This window comes from Crotalus tigris, unplaced genomic scaffold (assembly GCF_016545835.1).
Source record: "Crotalus tigris isolate CLP2741 ecotype Arizona unplaced genomic scaffold, ASM1654583v1 scf7180000017945.11477521024:1554073, whole genome shotgun sequence".
In the NCBI taxonomy this organism is placed as follows: Eukaryota; Metazoa; Chordata; class Lepidosauria; order Squamata; family Viperidae; genus Crotalus; species Crotalus tigris.
The window spans coordinates 280,256-303,534 of record NW_024096737.1 but is presented as its reverse complement, the minus strand read 5'-3'; the positions used below and the strand labels follow the sequence as shown (position 1 = coordinate 303,534).

The following is a 23,279-nucleotide window of genomic DNA, read 5'->3' as shown; positions in this document are numbered from 1 at the left end:
CACACCCAACCTAATTATGTAAACTAGACCATGAAATTGCATAATTAAAGCTTGTCTAGAACCAAAGTTGTCTGGAAGAAGGGCTGGTTTTCACACTCTTTTGGTATGCAAGAATAATTTGAGGGGTGTGAAGCTAAAGTTTCAAATTGCTATTCTGGGAGCTGTATTACTGTTTAGAACAAAATATATTCACACCAGTGGGGTAAAACATATATTTTCTCATGTCCTGGTACAGTATATATTTTCTGCATCATGCATAGCTTTCACTTGAACCCTAGCAGTGACTTAAAGTCAATCAATACGATTCAGTGAACAGAGGTGATGAGTTATACATGGGCTCTGCCACACCTGATTGTAGACATGACAATGGATTGAACTTTAAAAAGATCCTGTATATACACTAAACAAAATCTAGCATGTTATAGAAAAGAATTGAACTTAGAATGTGCTAGTTTCCTGTGTGAAGAGCTTTTAAAAATATGGGAAAGCAATCAAAGATTTGATTCCTTTTCATTCTGAAACGGTGCAGGCCAAGAACAGATGTACTGTAGGAGTCTATTTATCATATGTTTTGGCTTTTACATGTGTATGAAAAAAAGAAGGGGAAAAAACCCCAGATGTTAGTAATATTTGATGTATATGTAGCCTGATGAATGTTGATCGCACACAGATCCAGAAAGAAACAAAAGCTTTCAGCCAAAACCTCTTTCAAAGCTATGATGTACATAAGGCAGGAAGTCTGTGGTTAACACTATGTAGCAGAAAATCACCACAAATAGGCGATTACCATAACTGTCCTTCGGCCTTGATACCAGTTTTACACCTGGCTGCGTCCCTGATTTCCTTTGCTGTCTGGTGCACCAACCAAGAAAGGAGAAAGTGGGGTCTCTCTGACCAACTCCAGAGATCAGAGATGTTTATTAGGAGGCATTCCAAATAAACGAAAATAGTCTGGCATAAATTGCAAATAAACTATATTAATAGAGTGGGCTGATTTACCTTAGAAAGAAGTCTCTTAACTTTAGCCATAACTCTCTGTCTCTACATGGTGGACCTTCATTCTTTTTTTTCTTTCTGCTGAAATGGAGAATATGATAAAAGCCCCTAAACATGTCCATCTTATCTGGCCTTCAGTATAGTTAAAAATGATACTTTCCTACTAGATAGGTGACCAGAGTGGAGATGGTCAAAGCAGATACTAACCCAGGGGTCTTCAAACTTGGCCCTTTTATGACTTGTGGACTTCAACTCCCAGAATTCCTCAGCCAGTGTGCCACGCTGGCTGAGGAATTCTGGGAGTTGAAGTCCACAAGTCATAAAAGGGCCAAGTTTGAAGACCCCTGTACCTGAGAAAGGGTGCTGATAGTAAAGTCTTGAAGAAGGGATGTATGAGGTTTCAGACAGTACCCAAGGGAGAGGGAGAACTTGACCCAGATCCACCAAAACCAGCTGGTTTTCTGAGGATAAGATTGGCTGCTGTATAGTGTTGAAGGAAAAGTGTTCATCATGGTTCAGTCCAAGCCAGGGATAAACAACATGGAGACTGCTTTAAAAGAAGGTTGCAGTTTATTGAAGAGGAGAGCCAGACAGAAAGATGGCTCTGGAAGAAAAAAGAGAGAGTGCACATGTAGGGAGTGGGTTTTTATACCCTCTGGGGCTCTTGAGGTTGTTTCCTGTTCCGGTTTGAGGCTTTGTATTTCCTGTGTCACGTATTCTGAACTGAGTCTGGGTGTGCCCTTTGGCATCTGTGAGTTAATCCTATTATATCCCAAGGGTCATATCCTGTTTCCCTGTGGCTGATGACTCTTAGATTTTTGGTGTTGCTTCTAGGGATCTTTCTTCCTAATCCCAGTTTTCTGACTCCAGTCTTTCTGACAAGATTATCATCTGCATTTCTACATAGCTGGTTTCTGCTTAGGGGAGGGAGACCTGGGGCTATTAAGAAAAACTGGGCATGATCTTTTAATATTTCCTTCTCTTGGGGGGGGGGGCTAACTTCCCACAGTAGTGACTGATGGCTGTTATCTTTGCATGGATTCCCTGATGCCTAAGTACTGTTATGCACCTGTATCTCATCCTTAAACCGCTTAGAGAGGCTGTAAAGCACTGTGAAGCAATATATAAGACTAAGTGCTATTGTTATTACCATCCTTCGCTTTAAAAATAAAGGAAATCATAATTTCTGAGTGCAAGGCGAGAAATCCATTCTTGAATCCATGGAAAGTGAAGGAATGGTTGAGCTCTGAAGGCATGATTAAGATCCCAGAAAGATTCCAGTGTATTACTCATTAAGTAAACAATACAAGCTTTAGGCAAACGTTACTCAATTGTCTGCTCAGTATGGAAACACCACCTGGTTTCCCCCCCCCCTTATGCTAAGTGAAATATGGTTTGTTTATTCTGGCTTAGTGTACCTCACCAAACTCAGTCCTTCTGATTTATAATTTATAAATTATACATTTATAAATTTATAAATTAATTTAGCAGATTATGTGACTGACTTAGTCACATGGGATCTTTGCATGTTTGTTCATTGTGTGCTAAACTATTATTCGTGAAACACAATGTCTGGTTCATGAAGATGGCTTAGCAGCTTGAATGAATCTCAGCACTGTCTTGTAAACTGTGGCCGATGGCTTAGCACAGCGGTGTCAAACTGCCGGCCCTTAAGCCAGATGTGTCATGGCAAAACTGCGCCCACCCCATTGCCGGCAATGGCAAAAAAGTCACGATATGTTGCAACACGTCACATGATGTTTCCAGTTTGACACCCCTAGCTTAGCATGTTGTGGAGACCTCACCCTTTATATTCTCTTGAAGAAATTATGATTACACAACCATGGCCTAATGAAATATATGAATGCAGTCATTGTTTAACACCGTATGTTTATTACCCTCTTCCAGGGGCACATTAAGGGTGTGCCTCACTCTGACATAGGCCTGTTGTTACTTGAGATTTGATGTGAATGAGAAGTTCATTAGAATACTGGGAGCCAAAAAAGACAATACATCTTTTTTTTTTTTTTTAATCCATAAGCATCTAACAGACCTTGCATGAGATTGCTATTTCTGTCTCTGCTCATTGTTTTAGAGGTCTTCAGATTTTGTGTAGGCAGCACTGCCAATCCTTCCTTGCATTTATTTAAAATACACTTTGAAGCAGATCTATGCTGGCTTATCCTGATAGACACCAGTCTCCTTTCCTCCTTTTTTTTTTTTTTTTGGTCTATCTTTAAACTATGACTAGGAAGCTGAGCCCCATGTTATATTTCCTGATATATATATATATATATATATATATATATATATATATATATATATATATATATACATACATACATACATACATACATACATACACATATATTTGTTTTCTGAGGTTTTCGCGGGTATTTGTATGTAGGTCTTTGGTTGTTCGGGTTTTCTCCCGCGTAAAATTGGAAGTGTCTTGGCGACATTTCGACGAAGTCCCATTCGTCATCTTCAGTTTCAAGTTTTTCATAGGTCCTGGTCAGATGGTGGATTTCCTCCCCGTAGAGGTTTGATATTTGTTTTCTGAGGTTTTCGCGGGTATTTGTATGGTTCGGGTTTTCTCCCGCGTAAAATTGGAAGTGTCTTGGTGACGTTTCGACGAAGTCCCATTCGTCATCTTCAGTTTCAAGTTTTTCATAGGTCCTGGTCAGATGGTGGATTTCCTCCCCGTAGAGGTTTGATGATGACGAATGGGACTTCGTCGAAACGTCACCAAGACACTTCCAATTTTACGCGGGAGAAAACCCGAACAACCAAAGACCTACATACACACACATATATATACACATATATATATATGTATATACATACATACATACAGCCAACACCTGGCTGACTCGCACTGACCTTGAAATGAGTTAGACTGAATTGGAGACCACCAAATTCCAGAGTTAACTTGGGAAAATTAAAAAAAAGCATTTCTTTTTGTTGCAAAAACTGTAATCTAGACATGTTCTTCTAATTAGCAGAAGTTAAAGTGAAACTCAGAAAGAATTTAATTTTACCTTGAAGTAGAGCCGGTGAGAAAAAAGGCACTTCAGAGCATAAGCTTCATTGAATTCAGGAGCTTACGACAAAATGGAAACCAGCTCCTGATCCGTGCCATCGTTGTTGGATTTGACATTATAGGGAAATGTAACTTTTCTGTTCAAAGTGATTTTATAATGCATACTTTGGATGAAAATCATTTCTAACAAGAAGTTTAAATAAAGCAGAGCTTGGAAAGGGAGCTAGACCCCAAGGCATTGGGGAGAACATTAAAAACCCAAGAAAGCAACTGTGAGCAGGCGATGGAAGCCCCTCCCACAACAAAAGGGGTGGGGCTTGAATAGCATAGTTGAAGTCATCATCTTGATGTCTTTGATCTCACTGGAGGGGGTCCCTGAATGCTCCCTCAACCTTGCCAAACAGCATCCCTTTTTTCCTGACCCAACAGCTGCTTGTGACATAAACTCATTGCTCTTTATTTAATCCAAGACTGAACGCTCCTTGCAGTATAAGGGACTTTTACTAAGATTAAATTTTGTGATTTTTTTTTTAAATTTAAATTTTTTTAAATTTTAAAATATAGCCATTTTTCAAGCCACAGTAATTTCCCAAACAATTGCATTGTTTGGGAAATTACTGTGGCTTGAAAAATGGCTATATGGCTATATTACTGTTTCTTGAAAAATGGCACCGGTGGCAAAACTCTTATTTTTTGACATTTGCCAAGATGTAAATATAGGTGCTTGATGACATCCTTCCTGATTTCCTACTTTCGGTTAAAATCCCTGTTCAAATTTTGCATTTCCTTTTCTGTCTTTATTTTTTCCCCCGGCTGGCTAAGCAAAGGAGAGGTGTGTTTTATCTTGATATTATATGTATTTCTTTCAACAAAGCCTACCTGTTTATAACTTTGCAGATCAATATGTAGATCTGCTGGTTTACCATTTTTCTTTACCACACAAATCTAAGGAAAAAAAAATGTTCTTGTGCTAATATCCATGATAAATGAATTGTTAAGCATGGTTGTCTGTTTCAAAAGTTAAAAAACCAAGTTTACATATCAATTCAGTCCAGTGCAGATGTGCGCTTTTTTTCTTTTCTACTTTTTAGTAATTCATGATTGGCAGTTGTGATGATGAAGTAGGATGAAAGCAAGGATTGATTGAACAGCTGCAAAGGTCTGTCCCCTGTATTTATTAGATGAGTGATGAGATGATTATCCCAAATGAAGAATAGAGTGGCAAAACATACCATAGAGGGATGGGAGATGGGGAAAATATCAGCCCTGATTAATTTGCTTATTCTCAGGCTTTGCCTAATATTAGATCATTTTAGTTATCTCAGGATATCCAGGGGAGACTTAAGTATTGATAAGAATTTATAAAATTAGGAAGGATGCTGGCTTTGACTTGGCTTCATGGCTTTTGCCATTCAATCTGCTATCAGAGATATATGTACCATTTTCCACAAAGATAGGGTTTTTCTAACATCAAGATCTGCTGTTCAAATCATTGTCCCAATTGGGATCAGATTGCTTCCAGTATCCCAGTCATGAGGTGGGATCATACCACCCAAAATTATTATGCCCTGATCCAACTGTCTCTATTTGCCAAGCATCTGTTCATTATCTAATGAACAGTGTTGATTATCTAATCTGCTTTTATGCCATTAGATGGTATGCAGGTAAGATAGTTTTGAATCATAATCAATGGTAAACTGTAATTGATATGTATGTACATAAATACACAGATCTGAAACATGTATTCCTATTCCCTTACCTTCCATTCTTTTTCACAATTTTTATAGCACTTTTTTAGGTCAAAATGTCCTTTTTCAAATTGCCCAAATATCAGCATGGTGGACCAGCTTTCTCATTATCAACAGTTGGAGTCAATGAGGAGGGGAAAAAATCTGGAATTTGTGCATGGCAGAATTCATCTTAAAATACTGTATAATATAGTACCACAGTTTCACCTCCCCTTCTATCTTCCTCATATCACACTGCTGAAATGGCATAGAGCAGGGGTCTTCAGACTTGGCCCTTTTATGACTTGTGGACTTCATCTCCCAGAATTCCTCAGCCAGCGTGCCTGGCTGAAGAATTCTGGGAGTTGAAGTCCACAAGTCATAAAAGGGCCAAGTTTGAAGACCCCTGACATAGAGTCTCCACCCTCCCTCAGTACTAATAAATGCCAGGTACCATAAGATACTGCAAGTGGTCCTTGACTTACGATCACAATTGGGACCAGAATATGTAATCCTCTTGTAAGCCATTGGGATCATGTAGTTGTAAATTGACTCATGCTGTCTTCAGTTGAATCATGCCATTGTAAGTGCAAATCCAACTTTAACCCATTGTATCTTCTTTTTTTTTCCTGCTGGAAATTGCCAAAAAATGTCACTGCCAATCATGAATTACTAAAAAGTAGAAAATCACAATCGCATGACCCTAGGATGCTGTAAACCAGACATATTTAGTTTACAAAAGAGACCACTGAAAGGAGATATGACAGAACATTTCCAATATCTGGAGGGTTGTTCCACCAGAAAGTAGACTTAGAGAACAAGGGGGCCAGAACCAGTTGGTTAAAACTACAAGGAAGGAAGTTCAGGCTAGTTGTCAAGAAGAGTTTCCTTACTCTATAACAGGGGTTCTCAACCTTGGCAACTTTAAGACTTGTGGACTTCAACTCCCAGAATTCCTCAGCCAGCAAAGCTTTGTGTGGCAAAGCTTTGCTGGCTGAGGAATTCTGGGAGTTGAAGTCCACAAGTCTTAAAGTTGCCAAGGTTGAGAACCCCTGCTCTATAACCTACCCCTCAATGAAATAGTGATATCATTTTCAAAGATTTTTTTTTTTTTTTTTTTTGCTAGAAGTCTACAGACAGGCTAGATGGCTATTTCCGGAGACTTCTAATGGATTTTGCACTGAACAGAGGGTTAAACTCTAAGGTCACCTCCAACACTGGAATTCTGTTGCATAGTAGAGATTTATATGATCCTGTTTAGGTGGAGAATTCATAAGGGAAACGGTTTTTTCCTCTCAAAATACTTGAACTAGGGCCAGCCAATGAAACTGAATTAAGTAACAGTAAGACTAGATAAAAGGAAGCATTTATTTACTTGGTGCATAATTAACCTATTCTTTCACCATCCTAGGATTCAGCTACGTTCCCAATTGGGACAACATTCAAAGAATAATAAAATAAATTTGTAACATTAAGACAATTTAAAGCTATGAGCCTCGAGGGCTATCTAATCCATCCAGCCACAGAGGTAGGGGGTTCTCACTACCATGTCAAGTATGAATAGGAAGAGACCCTGACATCTATATTCTGTGTATGGATTCTCATCTTAAATAGGTCCATGTGGGGCAGTGGTTGGAATCTTGGATTAGGACTGGGATAGATCTAAGTTTCCACCACGGAATTCACCAAGCATCTCTATACAAGAGTCTTTCCTTTAGCTCAAGTTGCTTCACAAGGATAATTATGAAAATATACTTAGAGATATCTCAAGCTCTCAAGATATTTTACAAATGCATATTATTACTATTTTAATTTTGTCTTCGTTTGCTTGAGCCAAATTTGGTCTGAACAGAACACAGAAAAATAAAAAAATGACACAAGCTAATGTTTAAAAAAATAAAAATTAGAAGCCATTTTTAGAGCATTATTTAGAATGAGGTAGTCACTTTTTTCAGCTTCCTGACACAAAGGAATCATTTGACTCATAGGACATTCGGTTAAATCAAATCTTCAGATCCATTTGAGGCATCCAATGTAAGTTTGAAATATAGTTGTAACTTGCTGTCTGTACATGGACAAAGCTGAGAGGGATGGGTATTCTGTGCATGGTCTGTTAAAAGCAGGAGTCATTCAGACAATAATATCACCTCTACAAATCCTTGGGTTGTGTTCATATCTCACACTTTTGCTAAAACGTGTTTAAGCAGGTTCATTTGGTTAGGAGAAGAGTTGCAGGTAACCTGTTTTTCCCCAAAGAGACTAAATTGTTGGCCCAAAGACTGAATGTTCAGGAGTGCTGGACTCTGTAGTATTTAGTAAGAACTTATTCTTGAAATACTCTCTTGAAAAGTTTCATTCTTGACACTGTTACTATTTTTAAGATGGAGTGAAGCTGCTATGCTGCTTTTATTTCCATCATACTATGTGTCATGTTCAGGAGGAGCATTTTAAAATATATATGACAGTTGTGCAATGAAACCCTGAAAGTTATCCATCTGAAATGTTCTCTATTGCCTTCTCCTGCTTGAGCAGGGGGCTGGGCTAGAAGACCTCCAAGGTCCCTTCCAGATTCTATTCTATTCTATTCTATTCTATTCTATTCTATTCTATTCTATTCTATTCTATTCTATTCTATTCTATTCTAATGAAGCCACCATCTGTGTTATTTTCTCATTCTGCTAAAAGGTGAAACAGCTACTAGGTGTTTTTGGTACTTCTATATTACAACAATGGCCATGTTTTTGTTCCCTTAAATCTGTTTGTCTTGTCTTGGAATCTTGTCTTGGAATCTCACATTTTAAGTGAAATCTTGATTGATTTGGTAGTCACTAGTCACTAGAAGTGCTTGCTTTTGCAGAATAACTGCTACAGGGGATCAAGGAGAGTCTTTTACAACAGTGGATGATAGAAGCATCAGGCAAATAATTGTTGGTTTTTTTCAAAAAAGACTCCGAAGTTGTCAACACACAAGCATGTTTCCTTCTGCAACATATTGGCTTGAATGAAAGAAGATTTATTTTTATACCTGTTTGTCTTGTGGAAACTGTCCCTCGGATGAACTAAGGAAATGTTCAGAGAGGTGCATGACAGTCAAATTTACATGGACAGAAGCAAGATTGAAACTTGAAGCAAAAGAGCAACTTGACCTTCAATAAAGTATCAACAGATAGAAAGGCAACACCTTTAAGAAAAGACTGGATTGCCATGTGTCAGAAATGGTGTAGGGACTCCTGCTTGAGCAGGGGGTTGGACTAGATGACCCTACAAGGTCAACTCTGCTATCCTATCCTATCCTATCCTATCCTATCATCAACTCTGCTATTTTATTGTATTCTATTGTATTCTACCGTATTTTCCGGCGTATAAGACAACTTTCTAAAGCGTTGAAATCGATGCCGAAGTCGGGGGTCGTCTTATACGCCAAGTCGCCTTATAGGCCAGAAATTACGGTATTCTATATTCTATATTCTGTTCTATATGCTGAATACATATTGAGGGAGGCTGGATTAGAAGAAAAGCATGATTTCAAAGATGGAGGAAAAAATATCAGCAATATGTGCAATGCTGATGAGATTACCCTGATTGTTGAAAATGCAAATGAACTGTAAACCTATATTGTAGGTACTAAAAAAAAAAAACATGTTAAAAATTTCAAAAAGTACATTTTGTGGAAGAATCACTTCCAAAAACCCCATTGCAGATTCATAACTGCCTTTATTGAGAAAGATTATATCTCGAGGCAAAGCAATGATGATGGAAAAATTAATGCAGCCCCCACTTTCTGGTATTAAGCAGATTCCCTAACCCACGGCATCCAGTCTCGGCTCCCATTATTCTGAGCAGTTGGAACAAATCAAGTTCCCATTTCAAAATAAAACATGGAAACGCTGTTGGTACATGATCTGCGACTGTGCGGTGGGGAGGGGTGTGGTGGGGGTGGAAACAGAGATTACAGAGGCCAAAAAATACAGTAAATAAGAAGACTGCAGAACTTTGAGGTTGCAGTTTCCTTAGATGGGCATTTTGAATGGAAGCGTTCTCTCAAGGCTGCTTTGAGATCTTCTCTTCTGAAAATGAAGAGGTTAGGGTACTTCTTTTCTGCTCATTTGTGCATTTGCATAAATCTACGCAGTGGCGTTTCTGCGTTTTTTCTATGTCCTAATGCCAGAAGAGACTAAAGATCTTTTCTCATTGAGCTGAACAGTTTTCGATCCATCTTTGAGTCAGAAGAAAACTGTATTGGCTCCTCTACCAAATTCATGATGCTCCTATTGTTGGCGTTATTGATGTAATGATATATGAGAAAGACCTTGGAAAACCAGGTGAGGAGATGTTGCTTAGGGAATGGTCAGATAATCAATCAATCAATCAGTCCCTCAGAATAAGTTAGAAGGGACCTTGGAAGTCTTCTAGTCCAACCCCCTGCTCAAGCAGGAAACCCTATACCAGGGATAGGCAATCTTGGCTCTTTTATGGTTCGTGGACTTCAACTCCCAGAATTCCTGAGCCAGCATGGCTCAGCATGGAAACCTCTCCATTTCTCCTCAACATGGCTGGCTCAGGAATTCTGGGAGTTGAAGTCCACGAGTCATAAGAGAGCCACGGTTGCCTACCCCTGCCCTATACCATTTCAGACAAGTGACAAGTGAAGTAACAACATTTCAGACAGTCTGAAAGAGACAGCAGAGCCCAGAGCTGCACAACAGATGGGGGAAAAAGGCTCTGAAGGGACCCCCCTCCTAGTTTCTCAGGCTGTAAAGGAAGCAAGGAAGGAGATTTGTACTTGGAAGATTCTGTTAATGTATCCTTACAATGAAGTAGAATTAGCTCATCCAGTCATGTTTCTTATCTGATTTATCTGGGACGGTTGACAACTGCAAAGGATTCTAGAATGTATCCTCTTTTTTTCCCATCTATTGTGCAGCTCTGGGCTCTGCTGTCTCTTATCTGATCATTCTCTAAGCAGCATCTGCTCACTTGTTTCCTCAAGGTCTTTCTCACATAGCATTACTATGTGAGAATGCCAATAACAGGAGCATCATGAATTTGCTAAAGGAGCCTGTAAATTTCATGCCAATGCATTTTCCTACCTTCCTAGACTGGGCAAGTGGAGAATGTTTCCATCACGTTAGCAGTAGCGTGACTGGCAGCCACCACTTTCTGGCATCAATCGTCATTGCACAGCTTAAGCGGTATCAAAGGTCAATTATAAATTCAGTGCATCACTCAACTGTAAATGCCATGCATTAAAGAAAAGTTAATAAAGCGGCACATCAACTCACATTTTAACATTATTAAAAAGTTTGTTCTTCCAGTTTTGGGTTCTAGTATAGCTATTAACAAAGGGACAGAAGCCTGAAAAATCCTGCTTAAATAAATTAAGAACTTCCATATGTTTCTTACTTCTCTACTTACTTATTAGAACCAAGGGCATTGTTCTTTACATTAACAATATTTTTTTTTCTTTTGTCCTACAGAAATGTATGAATCCAGCAATATAGCAACTTTCAATGGACTGGTGAATAGTTCTAGTTACCACACATTCCTTTTGGATGAGGAAAGGAGTAGACTCTACGTGGGAGCAAAGGACCACATATTTTCTTTCAACCTAGTCAACATCAAGGATTTTCAAACGGTACTTTTCATCTCTTTTCATCTTTAGATGTATGTCGATGGGGCAAGATGACCGGGTTGGTATGAAGTTGAATGTTGAGCCACTTAGCTATGCAGGTCCATTTGCTCATTACAAGCACTCATAAAAAAAATATTTAGTGTAGATGGAATTTGTGAACCCATTCCAACACATGCAGAACGTGGAAAAGCTGAGCAGGATATATAATAGTTTCCTTTTCTTGTTGGCCTTCTACATTTATATTACTGTAGTTGGAATTTCACCTGCACGAAGTCAAAGGCAATTTGGGCAAATTCAAAGATTAGATGGACTTTTGCCCAAATACCCTAACACTTGTAGAATTGGATTCAAATACCTGAAGAGTGTTCAGAAGACATATTCTCCATCCTTTCCAGAGGGCAGGAGCAGAACCGGTGGGTTAAAACTACAAAGGAGGCTCAGACTAGATGTCAGGAGGAACTTTCTAACTAGGTAGAAGTTTGTCTGAAGGAGCTCCAACCTGGATCCAACCTGGAACTAAGGAGAAATTTCCTGGCAGTGAGAAAAATTCATCAGTGGAGCAGCTTTGTTCCCAAATTGTGAGTGCTCCATCGCTGGAGGTTTTCAAGAACAGATTGGACAACTGTCTATCCAAGATGATATCAGGCAACGGTCCCCAACCTTTGCAGCTTGGCGGCCCGGCTAGGGAGGGGGAAGAGGGGAACTGGGCCCCGTGAGTGGCGGGCCGGGGTGCATGCATGTGCAGCTCCACTCACACAAGAGAGAAGCTTTGAGGCACCACTTACACGAGTGGGGATGCATGCATGTCAGCCTGCCTCTCACGCAGCTCAGTTGCAAATAGGCCACAGCCCGATAGTGGGGCATGGCCCACAGGTTGGGGACCCCTGGTATAAGGGCTCCTGCCTTGGGCAGGAGGTTGGACTAGAAGACCTCCAAGGTCCCTTCCAGCCTATATGAGTTGTCAACCACTAGAACAGCTGCCACATGAAGATAAGAGTTTTCCATTTCTAGACGTCTGCAAACAGAGACTGCATGGTGTTCTACCAGTGAGGTTCTAGTCACTGCATTGAACTGGAGGTCGGAAAAGATGATGTCTAAGCTTACTCTTCCAACTCTACAATTAAAATTATTCAGTTGAGTTTATTTGACTGCTGAATCACAAAATTCAAATGGACTCTTTGAATCAAATTGCAAATGTGAACCTACCCTTGGTTGATTCAGGCAAAAAGGATGACAAAATAGTGGTGTTCCATTTTTTAACTATTGACATAACAAATACAAAATTAGAAGAAAGAGGAAAGGACCATTTCACCACCATGAGCTTCCACGCTGCATCCTGGGGAATTTTACAGCTCTAATCTTCATTCCTGACGTTGGGCATCGGTTTAATTTATATATATCCAATTGAGTGAATGATGATCATACACCAAATGTTCAAAATCCAGTTTGTTCACATACAGAAAGAAAATATGGATGGTAAAGGCCAGAGACAGTTGAAAGCACTAAATTATATAAAGACAATGAATCTATTTAATTCTTCATCTTATCACTTCAGATGCTTCTATTCAGAAGGTCAAAGCTATTAATAAATCATTAGAGATGGAGTATTGATTGCAGCAACATGATGGACAGTCTTGGATTTGGTTGAAAATAGAGATTTAGGTTGGCAGCTAATAGACCTTTCATTATGAAAGCATATATGTAAATAAAACGTTAACGATATGCATGGCATAACTATATTTTCATGAATCCTCAATCAAAAAGGTGAACTGGTTTAAGGGGAAACTATTTATCTAGCTATCTGTCAGAGAGACACAGGAAGAGGCAAAGTGCAAATAAGAATAACCATTTATAAATTTATTGCTTTAAAACTGGCAAGGTTAGTTCTACTTTGTCTTAATCCATGGCCCTTACATGACAAAAATATTTCGTTTTCAAACTCCTGAGCAAAGACCTGTATTCTCTGAAGATCAAAATCAAAGCAAAGTCGCCCACTTCCTAATTCTCTCTAGAATCAACCATAAAAGAAATGAGTTATTTATTTGGGTGTTCTGTGAGGCTCAGGATGTCATGCAGGAACATCTGGAATCATTAAAGAAACAGGCTGCTGCTGTAAGTAAAAAAAAAAGTGTAAACAATTTAGGGTGAATTCACACATGGACTCTGCTCTCTGTTCACACCTGTGTGGTGATCCCAGACAGTGAGTGGATAAATGCATGGACCATAGGCCCACAGAGACATCAATATGGATTGGAAGATTTGACCCTTGGAGCAGCTTGGGGGAGATTGCTGCCTTGACTACTTATTTTCAGTGTTCGAATGCCAGGATCTTTCCATTTTTTTTAAAAAAAGGTCATGAACAGCAGGACTGTTTGGGCTGAACTAGCAGAAATAGGTGTCTGTTGAGTTCAGAATCTTATTTCCGGTTTCCGGGCTCAGGACAACTCACCACAGGACAATTTGCTGCAGGATAACTCAGCATGGGACAGTTCAACACTGTATGAATCGTTTTATTTGGTTACTTTTATTATTGGTGACCATGTTTTTGTCAAAATTATTGTAACTCTTGTATTTCTGGATTGACTTTTTATTTTATTATTATTGGCCATGGTTCCATTGAAATTAATTTAATTTTTGTATTTGTTGAATTGTCCTGCAGTGAGTTGGCTGTCCCATTCTATTGTCAGATTCATCCAAGACCAGAATATATCCAGCATCAAAAATTCAGAGGAATATTGCCTCTAAACCAGTGTTTCTCAACCTTGACAATTTTAAGGCATGTGGAATTCTGGGAGTTGAAGTCCACATGCCTTAAAATTGTCAAGGTTGAGAAACACTGCTCTAAACATACAGTTTCTCCCTTCCTCCCTCCCTCCCTCCCTCTCTCTCTCTTCTCTCTCTCTCTCTCTCTCTCTCTCTCTCTCTCTCTCTCTCTCTCTCTCTCGCTCTAGCTCTCTCAGGACAACTACATTTTTCAAGTCCCCCCCCCCAAAAAAGAGGCCAGGCTTAAAGAAAACACAACACTCAAGAGTTCTAGTAATAATCTTCTCAGAGTTAGTTGGGCAAATATGAAGTGCTTAATGGCCATTAACTGCTCTTCCAAAGCTTTTGAGATGTTCTCTTCCACAAGTTAAACTTCTCCTTCCAAGAACCTGCTTGCTTTTTCTCCTCCCCTTGAGAGCCTGTTTGTAAATTGCTTTTCCCAGGCTGCCATTTTCTATTGGGAGACTCTCTATCTCTTCATCGCTGCCTGTCCTAAAGTCACAGGTGAAAGCCATTCAAGAGACTGTCTGTTTCCATTTGCATTCTCCCAGAACAATCCCCTCCCCCAAGGCTTCCTGCTTCCAAAAGCTGTTGTCCATTTCTTGTTGCTGTTGTTGTTGTTGTTGTTGTTTGTTTTTTGTTTTGCAAGAAAACGCACTTCCTTTCTGGCAATGCGGAAAAACCTCTCAGTAGCGTCGGCCTTGGGCAGGGATAGGCATCCTTGGCTCTTTTATGACTCTGGACTTCAACTCCCAGAATTCCTGAGCCAACATGGCTCAGGTTGGAAACCTCTCCCTTTCCCCTCAGCATGGCTAGCTCAGGAATTCTGGGAGTTCCATTGGGTAGTCTCTGGTGCTGTCTTGTATCAAGTGTGGAGAACAATACAGGCTAAGGCTGTTGGAAAGCCATTTGGGGCGAGGATTAATTTCCTGGACCTGCACTTGATCGATGTAGTCAGGAGCTGCAAGAAGATAGTCCACCTTGCCTCTAGACAAGGCTTGTCTTCCTCAGTGAGCAACAGGACTCTGGAATGGAGACTGGCGCCCTTGGGCAGCTCCATCCTGTGTGCCAGTTGCGCCCATTCCTGATTTGGGGGCGCTGCTCAGAAGCACTCATGCCTTAGACCAGGGGTAGGCAATCTTGGCTCTTTTATGACTCGTGGACTTCAACTCCCAGAATTCCTGAGCCAGCCATGCTGAGGGGAAAGGGAGAGTTTCCAAGCTGAGCCATGCTGGCTCAGGAATTCTGGGAGTTGAAGTCCATGAGTCATAAAAGAGCCAAGGTTGCCTACCCCTGGCCTTGGGGGTGATGGAGAAGGTGCTCTGGTTGCTTACTCAGATGTTATACATAAGAAAACCAATCAGGATTGTTGGTCCTCGGCACAATTTGCAGTTTTTACACGTGTTCCTGAAAACACTTGTGTATTTTGTTAGCGATGTTGCAGTCTCAAAATCCATCATGAAACCTACACCTGCTTTGCTATCATTTGCCCTAATGACCTTAAATAAAGTTATCCCTGCTTTATGTGCAAGTTGATTTAAGATTAAGGTGATAGTCCATCATGGCCCATTTATATTGCCTGATGCTGAAATTTGATCATGCAATTTATTCTATATGCAATTCTAAAAGCTTTTTAGAAGACATAAATAATTAACCAAAAAGGGTTTGGGGGCTGTTGCCCTAGAAGTAAAATTGATTGTTAAGAATTAAAGCCAAGCATAATCAGAAATGAAATTGTGAATTGCTGTAGAATAATTGGGACAAACCCGTGATAGTAGCAACTTCAGAGCATCTTTAACACAGAAGATGACTTCTAGTTATTATTATTGGATGACATCTTCCATTCAAAGCCATCTTTCCATCTTTCATTAAAAGCCCACTCAGTTTAGGAAAATTGGAGGTCAAAACACCAGTGAGAGACACTGGTGCCACAATGGTTTGTTCCTTAAGACAGATGACATCCATCCATTCCAACCTTCTGCTTTCCAAATATGTCAGATTTTTTTTCCCCAGAACCTACAGTCCAGCAAGAAAGAATTAATCTGTCCTATTTGTTTTGGTATTTATCACCCATTCACAACACAGAAATCTCCAGCATATTTAGAAACGACATTTCTAAATTTTGTTTGATCAATGTGTTGTAGTGGGTTTTGGATTTCAGGATGGATTGATGGATGAATATGGTTGGATGGAGAGAGAGAGAGAGAAATAAAGAGGTAGATAGAGGCATTATGTAGTCTAAGTATAGAATAGTCCACTTACTTTATCCCTTGCTTGCATAATTTTATATAATTTTTCCTTTCTTCTTTTATTATCTTTTGAATGGAATAGAATAGAATAGAATAGAATAGAATAGAATAGAATAGAATAGAATAGAATAGAATAGAATAGAATAAAGCTGGAAGGGACCTTGGAGGTCATCTAGTTCAACCCCTTGCTCAGGCAGGAAACCCTATACCATTTCAGACAAATGTCTGTCCAGTCTCTTCTTAAAAACTTCCAGTGTTGGAGCATTCACAGCTTCTGGAGGCAAGTTCTTCCACTGATTAACTGTTCTAACTGTCAGGAAATTTCTCCTTAGTTCTATGTTGCTTCTCTCCTTGATTAGTTTCCATCCATTGCTTCTTGTCCTGGCTTCAGTTTTACCTGAGTGTATTATATTCTGACCATCTGCTCTCTAACTATAAATAAAATATTACGGTGGTTGTTAGGGTACAAAACATGGTGTGTCATGCATGCCTTTGTTTATGACATAATGTGTTCTAGGCCATCTAGGAAAACAAGACAGTCTTGGATTTAAAATAACCCCGCTCTGTTGTTCCATCCACCATTTTCTAAAGAAACAAAAATATCTGTATCTATATCTACATCTGTAGATATGGAGATGAAACACTGCAGGGCTATCATGATGGAATGAACAAACCTACAAAGCGAAAGAGATTGCCCTAAAAACAGCAAACATTTCCTGGATTGAGAGGACAGCTCAGGATCGCTAAGTGACATAATGCGATTTTAACTTTATACCCTTAGATTGCTTGGCCTGTGTCACATAGTCGTCGGGATGAATGCAAGTGGGCCGGAAAAGATGTTTTGGTAAGTAGAAACCTTTATTAAATCTCCCACTTGTCCTTGATAAGGCGGGTCACTATTTTGTGGTTTTCTTAAAGCTTTGGTTTGCACTAACTGGCTGCCTTTTTCATAAATAACCTCATGTTGGTTCAATCTCAGACACTGGTCAAGCTTCATTTTCTCCCCATGAGCTCCTGTGGGGGTAGATTTACATGTAATGGAATGAGGGAGTGAGCCTATAATTGTCCCCTTATTTAAGAAGTCTTCAGAGTTTGACCTTGTTCCTGAAACCCTCAATCTGCCACTATGGAATAGGCAGGCCTTTGTGAACGCAATGGGAGTCATTAATGTCAAGAAGCTTTGAAAGCCTCAGGGGGTCTTCCTTGACAAGAACACACGGATGCCTTCCTGATGTTAATTTCCTTCTTCCTATTGTGGTTGAAAACAGGGGGGGAAACATTTATTTTACGCATTCTTTCTCATATCATCACTCTTTCCTCCTCAATCTTTTCAACCCTTCCATTAGATAATACGGGGAAATTGTAAGGCTGTTGGGTGAGATTGTAATGCTGGCAGAGGATAAATAAATAAAGAGATGGAATTCGCTGTAATTATACAGAAACTGAACACATTCTTTTAAGACAAAGGGAAAAATCACTGTGTTTGCAATAGCAAAAGGCAGCTTAGAGCTTGTCCCAAGTGAATGTTTAGAGATGGTTTAGTAAAATATTCATAATAGCAGCTGGTAGAAATTTGTGCTCTCTCTCTCTCTCAAGTCATAAGTGAAGTAGAGTCATTAACCAGAATATGGTTCAGAATCAGGACTTCAGTATTTAAAATAACAAAGCTGATCTGTATCCACAGAAAGAATTTGCAAAAATCCCTTGACTAAAGAAGGCAGAATATCATAAACAATACAGTGTCCTTTAAAAAAAAAAAAAAAGATCATGCTGGGTTAACTTCTAAAGAATGAGTCTTATACTTAAACCAGTGTTTCTCAACCTTGACAATTTTAAGGCATGTGGACTTCAACTCCCAGAATTCCACAGCCAGCATTGCTGGCTGTGGAATTCTGGGAGTTGAAGTCGACATGCCTTAAAATTGTCAAGGTTGAGAAACACTGACTTAAACCAAGCCAATTGCTTTTCCCTAGAACAAGCAAGAGCTGTAAGGTCAAGTTTTAAGAATAAAGAAAATGAATTCTTCATTTTTTGGCCCCCAAGAAAAAAATAAAAAGTAATATTCAGTAGACTTTCTCTTTCATTACTAGCAAGGAGAAAATGGGAAATACAGACCAAAGAACATTTAAATCAACATAATGAAGGTATTCTTATGATGATAAGTATTTTACATGTTTGAATGCCTAGAAGTTAATAAATCACCAATGTTTTGGGGGGGTTTAACCATTTTTATTTTATTTTAAATGAAGTAATTATGAATCTCAATTTTTGACAGTTCTGCGCTGAAACAACTTTCTCTGCAATAACCCTTTGCAGCAGCTATATTGCTTATATGAAATAAATATTAACTGTAACAACATATGTAGTTTCTATGAATCCCACTGGTGACCTCAACCATGACCTGAGATTAAAAGGTCTCTATGGTAACTAGGCTGGCTAGAAGGCTGAGCTTTCCCTCTGCTGGAGTCCATCTGATGCCTTCTCCGTTAATGTCAGTCACAGAGCATCATGAAATTGATACCATTGGGGATCTAACATTTCAAGGGTCCCCCCCAGACACTGATAAATGTGGAGGCTCCCCAACAGCACAGCTTGGTGGGGGGGGGGTTCAAAAAGAGAGTTAACAGTTGGGATGTGGAAGCTCCCCAACAGCACAGCTTGGCGTTTTTGTTTTTCAAAAAGAGAGTTAATAGTTGGGAGGTAATAAAATTGTGGATGGGCTAGCCCATTTCTCATATTTCTTTAATGCAACCGTTCACCTCTGTGGGAAAATCATTGAACCAAATCAGTCCAAGAGAAATAAATATTTCTGGCCATGCAGAAAAGCACCCAAATCCTTCCAAAGGGCTGATGTTGGAGTGGCACTGGAAAGACCTGGATCCTGGTCACCCATCAACCAGGGCAGACCCATGAGTGATCTTTGGCCAATCCCTCTCTCTAAGCCCATGCTAGTCTTTTCAACCCTTCCATTAGATAATAGGTAGGCAAAATAACCAGCAAACATGCATAATACCTCCTATTTTCTCCATACTAACAGCCTTGTGAGTTGACTGCAACAGAATATCTATACATGAATTAATGTTGGGGAAATCATGTACTCATGACATCCAAAAGGCCCAGGTCTCAACTCGTAAGATCCTTTCTTATTTATAAAGACGTGGCCGATTTCTGTCTGCATCCGTGGTGCCTTAATAGCTTTTTTCCCTCTCTGCTTTGTGTGTTTGTGTGAGTGTGCATGTACCTGTGCGCACGCACTGTAAACGTTATAATTGGCCATTCAGAAATGAAAAATTTGGGGTGATTTAGCACTGATCAACATGCATCAAGCGTACAAAAGCTGTTTTATGTATATTTATATTCTGCCTTCCAATTTAATAGTCCTCAGAGTTGGTCATAATTCATAATTCATCACACACATAGACACACACACACACACAAATTACAAAGCTGCAGCCCCTGAGCTCCTGCTTTCTTGTGCTTTCTTGAAAGGAAAACAATCCTAGTTTCCTTCTTTCACCAAGAATTAGAAGCCAGATGATCTTAATGCTTTTCCTTGGGGGTAGGTAATTGATTTGGGGGTAAAGCCAAGATATTTACCTTTGTTGTCACAGTCTTTTTTTCAGATCTTTGCAGACCCTGCTCCCAAAATAAAACAAGTCCAAATAATTCAGACGTAGCACCCTCCCTTTAATCCATTGTAAATTAAGAATCTTTCATCTCTTTGAATCCATGTTTGCACTTAGTTGCCCAAATCCTCATGTTTAACTAATGTTTCCCCAGACACGTGGAACAGAAATTTGGATATAAGATAACTGGATTCCTTTACGGAACATTTATAAATATCACTTTATAACAATTGTTTACAATATCGATTAGGGCTCTTTAGATGATGAATGCTCTGAATCAGATCCAAAGCTTTGAATGGATTTAGGAAATCAAATTGATGGATTGATTCAGTTCATCAAGTTGACTGCGTCCCAATTGGCTGGGAGTGACGGAAATTTGATGCTTTTCATAAACAGAGTTGAGCTTGACTCAACTAATATATATAGACATCTTTGTATTAAAGTCTTGAAAACTTTTTAAAAAAATAATAAAGTGACTGCCGAAATCCATTATTGCTTGACAAATACACATGCACTGCTTCATTTCTACGTTTGTCAGCGGAAGGCCCTTGTCTGATGTCATGTGAGGGAAATGATTATAATTGTTCTTTCCATTAAGTCAGCCCTGGTTTAGTGCCAGCCTTCTTAATCTCTAAAATGTGCTAAGCTCAGAATGTCATGAGAATATCCCAATACCAGCATGAGAAACTACATTCTTCTATTCCATCTTAAATAATAAGAGTCGTCATAAAATTCAGCTTTTTTCAGGGCTAGGAAGAGGAAAACAGAAAATATAACATACGGTCAACCGTACATGCTTCATCCTGGGAAGAATCACTACAGTTAAGTGACCTGCTCAGGGTTCCTCTCCAGAACAATTATAATAGGTTAAATTGCACAAACTGTAATTAGGAAGTTTAACTTTGCTGCTCAAGAAAATTAACTGTTACAAAAGGATGTTTACGTAATAGGAGGCTCATAGAGTTTGCAAAGAAGTTGAGAAAGATACAAGGGGCTGTGTAAGAGAATAAGGACAACTTGTACCATATATGGTGGCAGGCACTGTAACTGTACATGGGCTGTGCAAATTATCGAAGCTCCAATTCCAGTTTGTGATTTGGTTTAAGTATAAAGTAAGTATTATCTGTGCACCAATTGTACAAAAATCCATTGGGCCTTTAAATTTTTGAAAGGAACACCTTTCAATTCAGGATGTCAAACTGATTCAAGGAATTCACTCAAATCATCTTAGCACTGAACCTTTGCAAAATCATAGCAACCCCTAATCCCATGTCAACCTCTACCACAAAACCTATTTGTGGGGATAACTCTCCTTCACGAGACACCTTCCTCTTGGATCCTTGTTGCTTGAGAAGATCTAAGCACCCATGGAGTACTGGCAAGATGAGATCCTTTGTTTGATGGTCACATGGACCAAAGGGAATGTGCCCTACTATATCCTTTTTGCTGAGTAGATGGGTAAGGTAGCACCCACAAGTGTAAAATTACTTGTGCAACATGAAGCCTGGGCTACAGGACTCTGCTTCATGGATGCTCCAGGGATGACATGGTGTCCAGCACTTTGATGGCCTTTATTGGTCTTATGCTCGTGTGTTCTCTTGGGCAGAAGAAGGCTTCCAGTTGTCCTTCTAGTGAGATAAGAAGCTAATGCTTTTATTTATTTCATTCAGCATGTTTCACATGCAGGGTACTGCATCAAATCCAATTATTCCTGATGCGAACGTGACGCAGGTCTCCAAAGCGAGAGCTATAATTTTATACACAATTAGAGCATAAATACGTGTCTACTCAGAAGTAAATCCCATTGATTTTGCAAAGGTTACTCCTAACAATAATAATAATAATAATAATAATAATAATAATAATAATAATAATGATGTTGGAAGGGACCTTGAAGGTCATCTAGTCCAACCCCCTGCTCAGGCAGGAAACCCTACACCATTTCGGACAAATGGCTGTCTAGTCTCTTCTTAAAAACTTCCAGTGTTGGAGCATTCGCCGCTTCTGGAGGCAGGTTGTTCCACTGGTTAATTGTTCTAACTGTCAGGAAGTTTCTCCTTAGTTCTAGCTTGCTTCTCTCTTTGGTTAGTTTCCATCTGTTGCTTCTTGTCCTGCCCTCAGGCGCTTTGGAGAATAGTTTGACTCCTTCTTCTTTGGGGCAGCCCCTGAGATACTGGAACACTGCTATCCTGTCCCCCCTCGTCCTTCTCTTCATTAAACTAGACATACCCAATTCCAGCAGCCTTTCCTTATATCTTTTAGCCTCCAGTCCCCTGATCATCTTTGTTGCTCTTCTCTGTACTCTTTCTAGAGTCTCAGCATCTTCTGATGTCAGTGGTGTCTCAGACAGTATTTTCAACTTTTAAAAGCATCGATTGTAATGTGAAGAAAAGAAAATGTGTAGATTTATGCAAGGAAAGGGTTAATTGATGTTATTTCTATTCTGAAGCCAAGTAACCTCATCTCTGTTGCAGTAAAACTTACCTCTGCTTCCGGCCTCACTTAGTCTCCTCTAGATTAACAGCTTTAGAACCTCTAAGGATCTTAGAGGCATGTTTGAAAAAGCAACTTGGCAACTCTTGTTTAAACAAATGTGACTTGATGCCAGATCTTAATTGAAGAGAAACTTTAAACTTCCTTCTATTAAGGTGTTTCATTCTAATTTTTCCTGTGGGAAAATAAGGAAAGGCAAAATCAAAGTTGCCTTAAGAATTCTAAAGTTGTGTAGGGAAGTATGTGCAAGCTCCATTCTTGTGCTTCTGTGGGATATTTGTGGAAAACATGTCGACATTGCTAAGCAACAGATTCACAATCTGTTACTCTCTTTCAACACTCTGCCTTCCCCCTTCCCTTCGGACTGAGAACTTTGAAGTGCATCTATCGTAAATGGCTGAATCTGGAAATCTTTACCGGATATGTAGAAACCACTTTGGGATTAAAAATATTGCCTCATTGATGCAAAATCTGAGTGGTTTATAAGCCTGGTCAGGCTGGCAAAAATTGCCTTAAGTATTTTTGCCAGGAGAATTGCTTAGCAGAACATCAGGCATCATCCAAGCAGAACATGGGATGAGATAAGTTAAAGCAAACATATCACGTTCTATAGAGTAGGCTACAGAATTTTGCTTAATTATGCTATGTATATGTAATATCAAGATGATGACGACGACGACGATGATGATGATGATGATGGCGATAATGATGATGTCCACTCAATTGTGTCGATACTCTGTGCCAGGTCTC

At 39.5% G+C, this 23,279-nt stretch overlaps 1 protein-coding gene across 1 annotated transcript in view; it reads left to right on the top strand.

Moving 5' to 3' along the window:
- SEMA3A (semaphorin 3A) overlaps positions 1–23,279 on the top strand; it is a 172,103-nt gene that overhangs the window by 53,520 nt on the left and 95,304 nt on the right. Inside the window, exons 2-3 of the mRNA XM_039345190.1 lie at positions 11,244–11,401; positions 17,192–17,254. Of these exons, the coding sequence (XP_039201124.1) occupies positions 11,244–11,401; positions 17,192–17,254 (221 nt within the window). The remainder of the gene's footprint in view (positions 1–11,243; positions 11,402–17,191; positions 17,255–23,279) is intronic.